General features: G+C 39.8%; 8 protein-coding genes across 8 annotated transcripts; 3 read left to right on the top strand and 5 right to left on the bottom strand.

The window, feature by feature from the left end:
• Window positions 1–311: 311 nt before the first annotated feature.
• Window positions 312–917, top strand: TEM1 (Ras family GTPase; the record flags this gene model as incomplete). The annotated part of the gene is made up of 1 exon (XM_043192890.1): window positions 312–917. One exon carries the CDS (start codon window positions 312–314, stop codon window positions 915–917), a length of 606 nt encoding a protein of 201 aa, XP_043051278.1.
• Window positions 918–1151: 234 nt separating this feature from the next.
• On the top strand, window positions 1152–3479 carry ORC1 (origin recognition complex subunit 1; the record flags this gene model as incomplete). Its single annotated transcript, XM_043192889.1, has 1 exon — window positions 1152–3479. The coding sequence occupies one exon, from the start codon at window positions 1152–1154 to the stop codon at window positions 3477–3479; it is 2328 nt and encodes a 775-aa protein (XP_043051277.1).
• Window positions 3480–3616: 137 nt separating this feature from the next.
• On the top strand, window positions 3617–4231 carry TSR2 (Tsr2p; the record flags this gene model as incomplete). The annotated part of the gene is made up of 1 exon (XM_043192888.1): window positions 3617–4231. One exon carries the CDS (start codon window positions 3617–3619, stop codon window positions 4229–4231), a length of 615 nt encoding a protein of 204 aa, XP_043051276.1.
• Window positions 4232–4259: 28 nt separating this feature from the next.
• KQ657_002113 (uncharacterized protein) lies at window positions 4260–7367 on the bottom strand (the record flags this gene model as incomplete). Its single annotated transcript, XM_043192887.1, has 1 exon — window positions 4260–7367. The coding sequence occupies one exon, from the start codon at window positions 7365–7367 to the stop codon at window positions 4260–4262; it is 3108 nt and encodes a 1035-aa protein (XP_043051275.1).
• A 398-nt stretch (window positions 7368–7765) lies between these two features.
• Window positions 7766–8463, bottom strand: LOT5 (uncharacterized protein; the record flags this gene model as incomplete). Its single annotated transcript, XM_043192886.1, has 2 exons — window positions 7766–8434; window positions 8458–8463. The coding sequence occupies 2 exons, from the start codon at window positions 8461–8463 to the stop codon at window positions 7766–7768; spliced, it is 675 nt and encodes a 224-aa protein (XP_043051274.1).
• Window positions 8464–8757: 294 nt separating this feature from the next.
• On the bottom strand, window positions 8758–10614 carry CMP1 (calcineurin catalytic subunit A; the record flags this gene model as incomplete). Its single annotated transcript, XM_043192885.1, has 1 exon — window positions 8758–10614. The coding sequence occupies one exon, from the start codon at window positions 10612–10614 to the stop codon at window positions 8758–8760; it is 1857 nt and encodes a 618-aa protein (XP_043051273.1).
• Window positions 10615–10759: 145 nt separating this feature from the next.
• Window positions 10760–12533, bottom strand: SPE1 (ornithine decarboxylase; the record flags this gene model as incomplete). Its single annotated transcript, XM_043192884.1, has 3 exons — window positions 10760–12006; window positions 12117–12124; window positions 12529–12533. The coding sequence occupies 3 exons, from the start codon at window positions 12531–12533 to the stop codon at window positions 10760–10762; spliced, it is 1260 nt and encodes a 419-aa protein (XP_043051272.1).
• A 90-nt stretch (window positions 12534–12623) lies between these two features.
• On the bottom strand, window positions 12624–15535 carry VPS27 (ESCRT-0 subunit protein; the record flags this gene model as incomplete). Its single annotated transcript, XM_043192883.1, has 3 exons — window positions 12624–15380; window positions 15424–15431; window positions 15529–15535. 3 exons carry the CDS (start codon window positions 15533–15535, stop codon window positions 12624–12626), a joined length of 2772 nt encoding a protein of 923 aa, XP_043051271.1.
• Window positions 15536–15612: the final 77 nt, after the last annotated feature.

Below are 15612 nucleotides of genomic sequence, written 5' to 3'. Positions count from 1 at the left end.
CCACAAGATAAATATGATTGTTTCACGTGACATCTTAGGTCCAGAAGCCCTAGAATCATGCATCGTGTAATTATCAACAGAGTATATAAATAATCCCATAACCCCCTAACACCAAATACGTCCGTCTGTGTTCTCCCTCAGGGATCACACATGAGGTATGGTATCTTGTGTCCTGTATGCAGCTTGCCCACCTTGTTTTGGTTTACGATTTCAAAACAAGCCAGCAGGTGTCTAAAGCAAACAAATATCATCGTTTAACTACGCTGTTTGGGAGATTAGTGGTTAACCAAGAGGCTAACTACAAGAATACCATGGAAGATCACTCAGAAGATGACCTGGTCAACCACATAGCGCTTAAGATAGGGCTTATTGGGGACTCACAGATAGGTAAAACATCACTCATGGTTAAATATGTGGAAGGGTCGTTTGATGAAGATTATATCCAAACATTAGGAGTCAATTTCATGGATAAGAAGGTCACCATCAGAAACACCACTATAACTTTTTCTATATGGGATTTAGGTGGTCAAAGAGAATTCATTAGCATGTTACCCTTAGTTTCCAATGATGCCATTGCCATTCTATTCATGTTTGATCTTACTAGGAAATCCACCTTGAATAGTATCAAGGAATGGTATAGACAAGTTAGAGGATTTAATAAGACTGCCATCCCATTTCTTGTGGGAACAAAGTACGACAAATTCATTGACTCTTCGTATCAAGATCAATTGGAAATAACTCAGCAAGCAAAGAAGTTTGGAGAAGCAATGAATGCACCCGTGATCTTCTGCTCCACCAGTCACTCAATTAATGTTCAAAAGATCTTCAAGATTATTATTTCCAGAGCTTTTGATTTGAAGCTACATCTAGATGAGATAGTTAATATTGGTGAGCCAATTCTTCTTTATAAACATTGAAGACATCCGTGATGTTATTCTTTACTTCTGTGTGTGCATTTTATACGTTTCTCTACTCTTTGTCAGGGTTGACATAGTTTTATTTAATATATAATCGGTATATCATTTTATCATTTTGTGTAATATTATCACGTGATATTTGAATATCACGTGACTGAGAAGATTATGTAAAGTACTCTTGTTTACCCAAACACTTCACACCTCTTTATCATTATCAGTTCCCCACACATAACGATGGCCAAGTCGAAGAAGGATCTAGAAGGATGGCAATTGGTGTTTGAAGAAGAGAAGGCTGGTGTCGATTCCCCAGTCAGAAGATCAAGGCGAACGGCAGCAGCAACAGCAGCAGCAGTCTCATCTGAACCAGGGATAAGTGTACGGAGAGATGACGACCAATTGGTACTTAAACAAGGCGATGTCGTTCACTTCGAAGACGCAGACGGTGTACCTACGTTAGGACTCATTCGAGATATTAGATTGGACACGGACCAGTTTCTTTCGATCCCTGTGTTTCTCTTTGTTAAGGCGAAGGATATATCAAAGGAGGTAAGCACTACTGTTATTGATAATGAGGTGTTTCTTACAGTTTACCAGGAGCCCATTCAATTGAGTTCTGTGTTGGACAAGGTGAAGGTTGTTTCCAAGGGAGAATTTGATCAAGTGGTGGTTGATATCTCTACTTTGAACGACATTTTTGTATGTAGTAGGGCATCCAATGTAGAAGGCACGATGTTGTCTAGCGAGTTTGACTTTAGGGATATGCTTAAGATGTTTAGAGAGAGTCAACTGGAGTTCATGGAGTATCTTAAGTCCCAGACTGTTACTGCTGCTCGAAAGACTCCTATGCTGAGTCCCGCTAAGAAGAGACCATTACTGGATGTCATTGATGTCACAGGGACCAATAAGAAGGAAAAGAAAGACACCATCAAGTCTGAAGACGGTGATTATCTCAGTGATGATAGCGACAGTTCCAGTTCTTCGGTCATTGAGCCTGAATCTGAATCTGATAATGACGATGATGATAATGATCTACTGGATTCGGAAGAAGAGAAGAAAAAGAAACCAAAGAGAAGAACTGCTAAGGTTCCAGCAGTGAAGAAAGAACGAAAGAGTCCAATAAAATCTTCTCCTAAAAGAGGTAGAAAGCCATTACTGCCCAAGAAACCGGCCAGTACTACCGGATTTAAACCCAAAATCAAGTTATCTCCATTGAAATCGTCATTCCGGTCACCTTCTCGGCCACGGATACCGAAACCGGAGACGTTGGAGTTCAAAGAGATTCGAGAGAAGTTGAGAGCTGGTTCAGAACGGCTTCGAAACTTACCAGCAAGAGAAGACGAATACTTTCACATATTCCATTGGTTATCATCTTCAGTAGAAGAGCAACAAGGTGAATGTTTCTATATTAGTGGGACTCCTGGTGTAGGGAAGACAGCTACTGTTAGGGCAGTAATAGCAGATATGCTTGATATGGCATCTCAGAATGATATAACTCCATTTGACTATTTGGAAATCAATGGGTTAAAGTTAATTTCCCCCAATAATGCCTATGAAATCTTATGGGAGAAGATCAGTGGTAAAAAGGTCACTTCAAATGCTGCCTTGCTTGCTTTAGAGAAACATTTCAAAGATCGAGAAGAAGAAGGGAACCATTCTCATGCCCGACCATTGATTGTGTTAATTGACGAATTGGATCAAATCGTCACCAAAAAACAAAACATCTTGTACAATTTTTTCAATTGGCCCTCCTATAAATTCTCCAAATTAGTGGTGATAGCCATCGGGAATACCATGGACTTGCCCGAACGGGTTCTATCCAATAAAATCAGTTCTCGTTTGGGGGAGAAACGGTATCAATTTGTGGGGTATACTTATGAACAATTGGTCCAGATTGTGCAGAAAAGATTGGATGATATCAAGAAGAACGATAAGAAAGTCCAAATTAACGATACAGCCATCGTTCTTGCGGCTAGGAAAGTTGCCAGTGTTAGTGGTGATGCCAGAAGAGCCCTCAATATATGTCGCAGAGCAGTAGAAATAGCAGAGAAAGAATATACAGACAATAAAGAGGAACAGATAGGGACTTATGAAGTTGCTTTCAAACATATAACGAAGGCCGTGCTTGAAACAGTCAACTCCCCCACAGCACAGTTTCTTCGAAGCTTATCGTTTGCTTCTAAACTTACTCTTGTGGCCATGTTGAATCAAATTAATAGGAAACAAAAGGCAGAGAATGCCTTGGGGGATGTAATAGACGAAATGAAAATCGCTATTCTGAGACTCGTGAGTCCACATGAAGAAGAGCATCATCATGCGACATCCATCTATGATCTTCTTTATAGTTCTGGCCTACTTGATAAGAGTACAAGTACAGCCAATAGAATCCGGGTAAAGAACTTCAATTACATTGTTACGGAGTTAAGAGAGAACGGAATTATCAACGAACAACCAATCCAAAGTGAACGATACAGATCTGTTAATCTTAATGTGTCACATGAAGAGGTCTTATCAGTGCTAAGGGAGGATACTGTCATCTACAGTCTAGTATATGAAGCCAGATAAGATAAAGTACGACATTTTTGTTCATGATAAAAGTACGACATTTGTCCTGTATATAATATCTGACAAGTGGGGGTCCCTGTTAAGCTCATCGCAAGCTCATCATCTCAATGGTGGTGACTGATGTACTTTCACTAAACATGAACCAAATAGACCCTGCAGAATACGTGGAGGCACCTGAAGGTGTGGAGACATTGAGATTCAACGATGCAGTGCAACAAGCCAAGTTCGAGTTGGGTGTTTGTATGGCCGTATACAAATGGGAAGAATTGAACACAGCGGTGGAGAACTCCTGGGGAGGACCCAACTCCAGTGAAAAGAGAGATTGGATATCTGGCATTGTCATTGAGTTGTTCAATGAAAAGATTGTTGATGTGACGTTGATCGAAGAAACACTTTTGTATGCCATGGTTGATGAATTTGACACTGAGATTGATAATGATTCTGCTTTGGAGATTGGTGCCTTGGTGATCAAGTTCTACAAACAAGTGATGCTCCAACAATATGGGGTCATTGAGTCCATGTACCACAGTTGGGTTAATAAGAAGAACACTGGTGATGGTGCTCCTAAGGTTGTGATTGCTGCTGACCCCAATAACCCCGATGTCTCTGATGAAGATGATGATGAAGATGATGATGGCAACATTAATGATGACATGAACGACTCAATGGATATCGAACCAGAGTCTAAACAGGGCCCCATTGTAGACGATGACGGCTTTGAACTTGTTCAAAAAAAGGGAAGAAGACGTTAATAGTTTTAATAGTTTTAAAATATCTTAATTAAATGCACATGGAGTTTCTAGGCGTACTTGCTCTAGATCTATTGAGGGTGTTCAATGAATGCAATGAAGTTAATGAGTTCCTCTGTTGACGACCTAATCTGGTGTCTGTGTCTTCTATTATGGTTGGGTGACTGCCATTTCTCTGTCGAGATTCATTAAGTTTTCGGAATAACGTAGGGGAATCTCCATTCCCATTGACTCCTCCCGTGATGTTGGTCAATTTGCTACTTATGGCCCCAAAGATCCCATCATTAAGTGCTTCATTGACTTTGAATAATTTAATCTCTGTCCCAAACCAATGGTTGATGGTGGTCAAAGACTTTCTTGTCCATTCAAGGGGGACATATTCGTTAGTTACCTTTTGTTTCACTAGTCCCGTCCACTTGCCTAAAGAGGCAAGCCCGGTCGATAAACTGTTCATAATGTTCTGGTTCTGACTAATGTATGTCTTCACATTATGGTTAGTATTATAGATGTTGCTCCAAACGATAGAAATATACCATCCAAGGGAGATGTGACTCCAGAGAAACTCCAATGGTTCCAATGGTGTGTCAGAGAGGTACTCCAAGGGTATCTTGGTCTTGTATTGTAAGATTGCCTTGGAGAATTTAGTCAGATCAAAGTCATTGATCCAAGTGTATCCGTCTATAGGAACTGTAACTGTAGCTGTAGTCGAGGGGGTTTCAAAATATGGTAATATGATTGTGGTGATGATTTTAAGAGGCTCATTCCCTGCCCATACTTTCTTTAACGGAGCATCTATGGGTAATTTCTCTCGTGCATCCTTAGACATCCCAATTGGTAACCTTGGATGTAAGGCTTCGTCAACTACTTCGTCTTCCGATACTACCAACGATTCCAAATCATCATCGAGGAGTTCTCTATTCTCTTCCTGTTGGATGATTGTGGATGAATAAATGGAGTTTGACCGAGTATAATTGGTTTCTTGTCTGTTTAAACTTTGAATAAATAATGCCTCATTGATCTCTGAATCTTGTATGTACTGCGATGAGGTTATAGACATTTGATCCGATCTATGAGATGCTGTTCTTGATAAGGACGGCATGACATCAACTGAGTTTTCCAAATTGTTTAACGTACTGGTGGTCCTAACTGTAGGGGAAGTAGCATCAACAGAAATTGGAGTTCCAACCGTATCGGAAATAATTCGTAACAGATTCCCTTTAAAGTATTCGGAGCTGAAACTGTTCATGGTGGTTTGAATATTAATAAAAGATTTTTGATTTTTCTTCATGGCATATAAATGCATTCTAGATTGTTGAGGATATTTAATCCCCACCACACAAGTTACTCTAACTAATAGGGCAAGCAAATCAATGTGCAGTGGTTTGGCCAATAGGAACTGTCGATTGGAAAGTTTATCCAATAACAGAATCAATTCACAACTGGTGGTGTATGCCAATCCACCATCTTTATTGTAATTAGATAATCGTTTGGTGGGGTCATCTTCTTGATCAAATGCAATGGGAGAAACACAGGGAATAAGGTTGTACAATATTTCAACTATGGTCGTCAAGATTGAGTCTGTCATTGTATTTTTTGTATGATAATGAGTATTAACATTGTTATTAATGCTGGGTGACGAGGTTTGCTGAGGGAATGCACTTGTCAATGTACGACATAAATGAACAATCAAAAAGTCTCTGGTTGATTGCGGATAATAAGGAAGATGGAAACTTCGTGGTAATGATTCATAAAGAGTTCGACTTAATGGTCTGAAAATGCTGGCTATGAGTTTCAATTCAGCAGATAAATATAACATAAAGAACAACGACACCCTGACCAAATTCGAATGATGAGATGCATTCCAAAACGTTATGGTATTATATGTGAGTCCAATAAGCAATTTAGGAGCGTGCTTCTTTGCAATGATGGCTCTAAGTCTTGAATTACATTGAAGTAACTCCCATGTTAGCATTATGACATTTGGAACCCATGGAGCTGGCTGGATGGTTCTTCCTCCCATTTGAAAATTATAATTTGTGGAATCTGCTAATGCCAAAGGTTGTAAGATGATATTCATTAAGCTATTAGCCAAATAAGTCAAGTCTGTTTCGCTCTTGATGTTCCCCAAAAACACTCTGACCATGTTATAAGGTTTGGAGGCTGAATATAAACGGAAATTGGTGATCAATTCAGCACTATCTCTTATCGGGAACACCGTCATTAACGTCAAGAGTTGAGCAGCTTGAACCACACAAATATGACGAGCTTCCAACTGTTCTTGGGTCGAGAAGTCTAAACCATTGGTACTACTTGAGTTGGACCCCGAACGACACACAATGTTGAGCAACGAGGCAGTCAAATCCAACAACTTTTGCTTGGGACAACTGGTGATGAAGAGCAATAAGAAGTTGTTATTTTCAGAAGTGACATCTTCAAGTTTCTGGTACATGGTGGAACTGAACAAAGTAAGAATTAATTTTAGGACCTCTGATCTGTTGCAGTCTACAATGGAATCAATGGGAGCAGTAGAACTGTCACCACTGTTACTGTGGCTGTGACTGCTACTGCTACCACTGATGCCTTTTTCCCATAGGGTATCTGACCTAAACCGCGACATGGTGAACCCCCTAACAAAAAGTAAGTCTACCAAACACCGCACGATGGTAACCCCAAACACCTTTTCAGGGGTATTGTAAGGACCCCCCGTGGTGGAAGCAGAAGCCAACTTGTCCTTGTCGATTAAATCAACAGGGTCATAGTCTTTCTCGTTCCAAAAGAGTTGGAACTCATACACAGAAGCATACTCATGACTCCCATATAAAACGGGTAGGACTCTTGTGACGAGTCGAATGCAATTAAGTAACTTGGTTGAAGCTTGGTTGAGGTTAGGAGCATTGGATAAATTGAACCCCACTATTCGACGGAACAATACTACCAACAAAGTATACACATTAACGGGGTTTTGGTCCCTTATGGTCCGCCACTCGGCGATTGATGCTGCACTAAAGATTTCAGTTGTGGATTCCGGTTGCGTCCAGAAATACAGCCAGAATTCCGTTTGAGAGACCGGAATCGCTCTACCTTGGGCCAACTTGAACACGTGGCTGCGATAGAGAGCTTTGTCTTCGGGGCTTCTCATCCGATTATGCAGTTGAGCGGGAGAAGAAGTCGATGGGGTTTGGTGATGATTCAAGTTTAAGTTAAAGTTAATAGTGGTCGTGTGTTTACCATGAAGAGAAGAAGTATGTACCAAACGGCACAAATCAGCACAGTATAACAAAGTATACATAATGACTGTATATTATACAATATGACGTACAGTGTAGCATGGTATACCATACTGTTATTATTAGTATAGCATAATTCAACTAAAGTGTAGCATAGTATTAGTGTAGCATAGTATATCAAACTGTACCTTACACTTAGAGTCTTATCGCTATCAGCAGAGAATAACGCACCCTTTTATGCAGTACCATATATACTATACTAAATCTATTATGGTTAAATATTTCCCTTTGTCCTTGCCTTCTATTCCCATTAAAGTATACGACGTTGCTTAGTCATTCGATAAGATCCTTCATCTGACCCCAAGCTCCGTACAGTACCTGCGATAGATGCACATTCAACATCTACATCCATTCCTGCCGCATCGTTACTATCTCCACGGTACATTTCACTGGACTCCAAATCATCTGCATCTCCGCCATTAGATAATGCTCCAGCAGGTAACAAAGGAGCTTCATACTGTAAAGGGGCTCCTATTGGAGCTTCTCCCATTATAGGAGCAGCCATTGCATTACTATTATCTTCTTCCTCTGCTTCTGTCACGTGATTGTCTGAACAAACAGTTATAGCCTCATACAATTGAAACACATTATTATCGTTACCGTCTCCAAATATACCATGTCGGACTATGGGGTCACCAGGATCAACTTCTATTACGAGTTCAACGCTAGGAGTGTAATCCAGTGGACTTTTAAATTGAGCTCGTATGATCTCATTGGCCTCCACTTGTAAATACAATTGACTCCCCTCATTACGGACACTGTGGAAGATTATTCTGTCATAGGGTATAGTCAATCCTCGGTGTGATTGGTTGAACCATAGTATAAGGAAAGAGTCAAGAGCAAACACACTCACGTGTCTATGTTCTTCATGGACTCCAGATGTAAACTCAATGGTCACTTGAGGATTACTATTGAATACCTTTAACAAATAGTTGTTACCACCTCCATAGAGTACAAACTTATCACTACTGTGGCTCATCTCAAACCCTTCCGGTGCTGACCGGAGAAAGTCGGCACCGGCGATTGTATTCTCCACATTTGGTACCTCAAAGATAAGTCTGGCACGGTCTATCATTAAACCACGTACTTCTGCTTCTGTTACCTGTAATTCGTTATAAATGGTGTGGTCATCTTAGTTACAATACGATTTGAAAAAAAATGTATATAGCCCTAAAATCACGTGTAAGTTTGAAAATTATATAGTTTATCACGTGATTTGGATATTGGGTATATGTAATAATGTTAAGAACTTGGACGTCTTCTGGCCACATTTTTGTCTTGTGATAAACGTCTAATAAGTCGTTGATAAACAGGACTAGTATGCTGGGAATTGTTAATTTGATTTCTAATCTCTGCATCCTTCTCTTCTTTAATTCTTTGCATTTCTTCCACAGATGGTGGTAAGGCTTCATTACATAAATCAGCCTTACGAGCTTCTTCAAATGAAGAAATTGTACTTTTAAGTCCTTCTGAACCTCCCATTAATGAACCTTTAGGCAAAACACCCTTATTCAAGGCCTTCAAATGAGCAACATTTACAGATTCTTCTCTTAATACTTGAAACATTCTTGATAGTCTTCCAATTGCAATAACCTTATTACGTAAAGCAATCCGTTTAGCTTCCCAAGATTCTGGGTCCAAATCTTCATTGATTTCCGGAGTTTCAGTTATTGTAGTAATGACACCAGAACCAGATGACCCAGAACCATAATTGCTTATTATAGGAGAGCTTTCAATTGAAGGTAAAGTTGGAGGATTAGAATCAGTAGTAGCAAAGCTAAAGCCATCCTTTTGTTCAAGAGGAGACACTGGTTCAATTGCTTCTCTATCAAATGGAACTTCATCTTCCAATTCTTCTTCTGTACAAATGTTCAAGATAGCAACCAACATATCGGTAACCTTTTCCCCAACAAATGGAAGAGACCAAGTAAAGGCGTCCATAAAATGAGGTAACCAATAAGGATGAGGATTTGAATAGAATTGAGCCACATTTAACTTCTCTCCGTATTTCAAAATGGCAGCTCTGTTATTATAAGTATCCAAATAATTTGGTGCACTAAAAATAGTCCAAAGCGAAGGGAATCCAGTTGATTTAGCAACCTTATACATTCTATAACCAGCATCTTGAGCTTCATGTGCTCTAATGATACTAATTAAACCAGTTCTCTTTAAGAAATCGCATGAAGCTTTAAATGTAAAGGAATATGAACATCCTCTAACTGAATTTCGTACAAATCCTCCATTGAAATTATCACCATCGTCATCATCATCATACGTTTCAATTGGATCTGCCCATAATAAATCACACATCAATCCCCTGGTCGGAGGTTCTCTAAATCTGTTGAGCTTACGTAAATCATCCAAAGATTTCAACTCCGGTGATATACCCCCATGAACACAAAAAAATTGTCTATTTGTAACCGCAGCCAAGGGCAATACATTAAAAGATCTCAAACATTCTTCATATAATCCCATGGAATATTTGTGTAAGCATTCAGATTTAAATGTGAAATATTCAGTCAAATGTTTACACTCATGGTTCCCTCGAAGCATCCAGAACGAATTGGGGAAATTGATCTTCAACGAATATAAATAAAGCAAACACTCAATAGAAAACGAGCCTCTATCAACATAATCACCCAAAAATAAATAACTATTGGTTCTTGGGTCTCCTCCAAGCTCAAAAAGTCTCATCAAATCATAATATTGACCATGGATATCTCCACAAATATTTATAGGTGCGGAAAGTTCCAATAACGTAGGCTCCTTATATAAAATGTCCGTTGCTGCTCTCAAGATCCGCAAGGCATGAGACTCATGTAATCTCCCTTCTCTACGGAAATGCTCCTTTAAAAACTGATGATTGGGTAACCCATTTTCATAGAACACTTGTGCCTCGGTCGGCTTGAATGTCGCGGGAGCTTCAACAGACCTGACTACTCGTTCTTTAGTGTTGATTTCCTCTCCCTCCTCCGTCACATATAAACTAAAGTCCTTGCCCCCAGTGCGATCGTCATTGCCCCCGTCCCTGACTTTGATGGCCTGGATGGCGTTCTTGATCCGTTTTGCGTTCTCCTTCCGTGGGTCACTGGCACTCATAATTATTGGTGTCTGTCTGACGTTTGTTGGTGATAGCAGGTTGTGTTCCAGGTTATGTGTTCCTGGGTTTCAGTTGCCATTTTACCCGTTCAAAAGTCGTGTGACGCTCATATTTTGTATAGTAGAAAAATAGTGGGTTAAGAATCTATAAAGTACTATCAACATAAATAACATCAGCTACTGCTTTAAACCCATTGAAAGAAGTAGTAGCTGCAGATGTATAAGCCCCCAAGTTGGGGAAATACAACCAATCACCAACATCGACATCAAAACCCAACTCACTTCTAACAGACACACAATCCAACCCATCACAGGTTGGACCCCAAATCGAGAAACCATGCTTGCCCTTTCCATGAGCATCGTTTCCATTATAGTAGAAGTTGTCCCTGTGTGTCAACACATGAGCAATTGGATGTTGGTGATCAAATAAAATACAGTTCAAATTACCGTAAACTCCATCGTTGATGTAGATCATGGCCTTAACTCCGTTCTCAATATCATCGGTGACAAAGTGTCTTGGTAAATCACGTTTGGCAATAACATGAGTGGCCAATGTAAAGGCATTGGATACCATGAATCTACCTGGTTCGGCAATAAACTTAACTTGTTCATTCTCGTTTGGAAAGAACTTTTCCAAACTCATTCTGACCATGGCAGAAGACTCTTCAAAGGTTTCAACCTCAAACCCTCCTCCAATATCAAGAATGTTCATCTTGAATCCAAGTTGATGGCCAATATCGAAAACCATTCTGGCATCTTGAACAGCTTTGTAGATGGACCCGAAATCCTTAGCTCCGGAGCCAACGTGAAAAGCCACTCCAACAATTGGCAAGCCTAATTCTTGGGCCAAGGGTAACAATTCATCAACGGCACTTTCAACAGTGCATCCAAACTTGGTAGATAATCTGCATTGAGCTGATTCATCATCGGTAGCAAGTCTGATCAAGATCCCACACTCAGGATGGAATTGTTTCATCTTGTGCAACTCATTACAGTTATCAACTGTGGTTAAGTTAACATCAACAGTTTTGGCAAATCTAATGAACGAATTGGTTTTACAAGGATTGGCATAAACAATTCTGTTGGCACTAATACCTTGCAGTAAAACAGATTCAATTTCTGCCTTGGAAGCACAATCAAAGTTACACCCAAGATTAGCCAAAGTACTAATGATTCTAGAATCAGTGTTGCACTTAACTGCGTAATGAGGTTGAACCATTGGAAGCATCTCAGTCCAAATTTGATGTGCTCTCTTGACCAAACCAAGATCGCACACAAAGAAAGAATCTTCGTCACCAGCTTCACAATTAATATGATCAATATCATTGATTTTGGCCTTCAAAGCATTTCCTACAAAACCATGGTTGGTGTTAGGGTTTTGCTGTGGGGCGTCTGTTTTTAATTGACAGCTGAAAGCATTAGAAATCGTGGATACGCCGATATCAGGTGCCATTTAATTCTTTCAAATACAAATGGGATGAGGAATCAAGGAGTATATATACCGAAGCAACTAATATATAAACAGTATATATATTAATCCTCTTTTCGGTTATAAGGGCAAAGGTTTTTAAGAGGGGACTAATTAGGGCTCACAGGAAATGTGAGCTTAGGATGAATGGACGTCAAGCGGCAGCTCTCGTTCGGTAGCAATAGTACTTCTGGATATGAAGATCTTTATGCTTAGTAAAGAAGAAGAAGAAGAAGTAGAGCCCCTATAATTATTTTTTTCAAGTAATATTTTTCTAGAGTTAAATTTTTCACTTTCCTAATTCGGACACACCCCATCGAGCACGGCTAATTACGGGGGGCTTAAGACTTGGGGCTTTGACCCCTTTATGTAATATTTGACACGGGACGTCAATACAAGTGCATGCTGTAATGTACTACAAGCTGTACTATAAAATAAGCAAAAACTACATTGTTACTGTAATGTTATCATTTCATTATTAGATTCAAATAAGTATATTTCTGGTTGGTGGATGACTCGTGCTAATAATAGTGCATTATATTCAAAGATCAATTAATGGCTCAGGCTCATACCTTGATCTATGAGAACTGGTACGACTCAATCGTTCACCCTCACATCCATCAACTTTGCCTGGAGCTTGGTTGGCGTTCTCTTCGTATTCACGTTCTACTGTTTCAAGTGCAGGGAATCGAGATGAGGCTTTCTCCAAACTCTCGTTGTATGTTCCGCCAGATTGTTGAGATTCAACTGGGTTGTCAACTGAAAACAGATTGGATTGCGATGTAGGGAACAGAGTAGGGTATGGTGCAGATTGTTGTTGTGGTGGTGGTTGTTGGCGAGCTTCCGGAGATTCTGACCCATTATCATATGGAAGGTTAGGTGGTAATCCAGAAGGAAGTGGTGGTATCTCCTGGTATTCATCGTAATTCTGTTGATCGGATTCATTTGCAACAGGATATCCCGTATCGTTTCTAGTAACTACTGGAGTCTTTGGACTAGGACTAGAATTAAATGCAATTGAGTCATCTGCATAACCCGTTGAAAGCGGAGGCAAGGAAATAGGATTTTCACCTGCATAAACATTGTGTTGTCCATAATCTGTATTGTTATGAGCTTGTGAATATTCTTCTGGATATGAGTTGATATTCTGCCCCCCTTGCGATTGTCCAGTAAAGTTACTAGGTATGGGGCTATTTGCAGGATAAGCTGGCATTGGAGGCAATACAGTTTGATTTTTGTAATTCATTACTTTGGAAGGGAACCCTTCAACAGGGTAAACAGTACCAGAACTGCTCATCCGATGCTTTCGAACAACATCAGCACTTTGAATTCTACTTCCATTGCTACTCTGTCTTGGTCGTTGTCCCGTTGAGTTTGCTGTTAATGGGTCATTCCGAGGATAGGGTGTGTGTTGGGGTTCAATATTGTCGTTGACTTGTGGTGACATGCCAACAATATTCATATTATTATTTCCCCAGGCAGAATTCAATTGACGGTCAAAGAATTGATCGTAAAGCTTGGTGATAGTGGAAATCTTGTTATGCAATTGTAAAAATAAATCATACTTTTCTTTAGCATCTATCAATGACTTTTTCAATTTGGGTCTTAAGATATTTACTTCGGTGTGAAGTGCAAGCAACTGCCGATCAAATGCAACATTTTGTTTCTTTCTAGCATCATTTTGAATCTGGGATACCATAGTAACAAACAAATTAATAAGATCTTCTTCTTTAGGTGTTATATCTTCCAACTTCAGTGCAGTAACTTGTGATTGAACAGTGCTCTGTGGTTGAGCAGATTTCTGTGGTAATTGTTGACTTGATTGGTAATTCAGTTGTTGAGATGGTGGTTGCAGATAACTTGATCCTGTAGGACATGCCGGAATCTGTGGATAGGTTGGCTCATGAGATGCTTGTTGAGGGTATGAAGGTTGGGTTTGATCATTTGAAGTCTGTTGTGGGTAAACATGTTGTCTATAAAAAGACTGTGAGTTGTGATCATGTTGGGACCCCAATGAATATTGAGGTTCACTTGGTTGTTGTTGTTGTTGTTGAGGCATACCTGAAGAATAATTGGGAGGGACTTCATCTTTTGAAGAATATTGCATATTCAGGCTTTGCTGTTCTCCGGAATAAAAGGGATTGGATGGTGTATGTTGTTGTCTTGTGGGAAGCAAATTTTGGTAAGGGTCAGAAGGTTCGTCTGAATATTGATTGGGAGGAGCATATCCTGACAACGGAGCTTGTGGATTTGACGACTGTTGCAGACTTTGAGTTTGGCCTCCTTGGTGCTGGTTTTGCTTTTCATACCAACCATAAGGATCTCTTGCTTTCTTTTCAAGTTCAAATTCACGAAGACTTGCTTCTATTGCAGCCTTGATTTCCGGATCTTCTTCATCATAAACTTCTTCTCTAGGAGTATCATATGAAGTAGAGATATTATTATTGTTATTATTATTATTATCATTATTATTAGCACGAACACCAGTATCCTGCAAACTCAATTCAAGAGCCTTTTTAATCATTTCATCTTCATCATCATCAACAGCAGCATTTGAAGGTCTGTAATCACCATAATCTTGTTGAGGCATCAGTCTTGAAGTATTTTTGGCTTGAACCTTTTCATAACAGACGTCACACACTCTTACCAGTTCCATGATACCAAGAGAAGGCAAGGGTGTGAATTTTGAAGAGTGCGTGCCACAATAAACTCCGCCACATGAACGACAATGATGTTTTCTATTAGTAAGGGAGAACTTATTGGAGCAGATCATGCATTGATCGGATTCAAGCCAATCAGGGGGGACTTCTGAATCAATAAACTGAGAAGTTATGGCCTCAGTGTCAATATAAGGGAATTGGAAGTTTTTAGTCTCTAACTTACGAACACATTGACTAACATATGACAACAGAGGTCTACCATCAAAATATAAAGACCATTGTTTAAGTAATAACAATACCAATTGGCCAACACTATATCTTGCTTCATTTCTTACGATCTGAGGGTCTTTAGGATTATATCTGACCAATAAGATGTAATCAACCAAATAGTCCATAAACTCTCTAGCAGCTATGGCTTCAAGAAAGTGTTCTCCGCCATTCTTCACACAAAGATCAATCAATTTGAGCGTGGAACGAGTCAAGTTAGGGTTCTGGTGAACTTCCATCAATCTCTTCTTCAATTGTCTCATACAATCGGTTGGAGGGATCTCCTTCCTTCTAATGATATCTGTGACTTCTAACGCAGCTGCAATGTCCACTTCCCCATTGGGGATGGACTCGGATGTCGCCTCCTCGATCTTGGAGTCTAACATGCTGGTGTTAGGACTGTTACCACCAAACCAAGACATCTCTTTTCGGTGTTAAGGTAGCTAAAAGAATTAGTAAGTGATAACCCCTTTGTAGGTTGAAGCTTTGCCCTCGCTCTCAACTTTTTAGTGTGATGACAGATCATGTCTATATGCAGGTTGTGTTGGTGTTCGGGTGTATTGGTATGGATTGTGGCAGTGTTTATGGCAATGGGATGGAAAG

This window comes from Scheffersomyces spartinae, assembly GCF_019049425.1.
Source record: "Scheffersomyces spartinae strain ARV_011 chromosome Unknown scaffold_2, whole genome shotgun sequence".
Classification (NCBI taxonomy): domain Eukaryota; kingdom Fungi; phylum Ascomycota; class Pichiomycetes; order Serinales; family Debaryomycetaceae; genus Lizanozyma; species Lizanozyma spartinae.
This window is presented reverse-complemented; position numbering and strand designations above follow the sequence as displayed.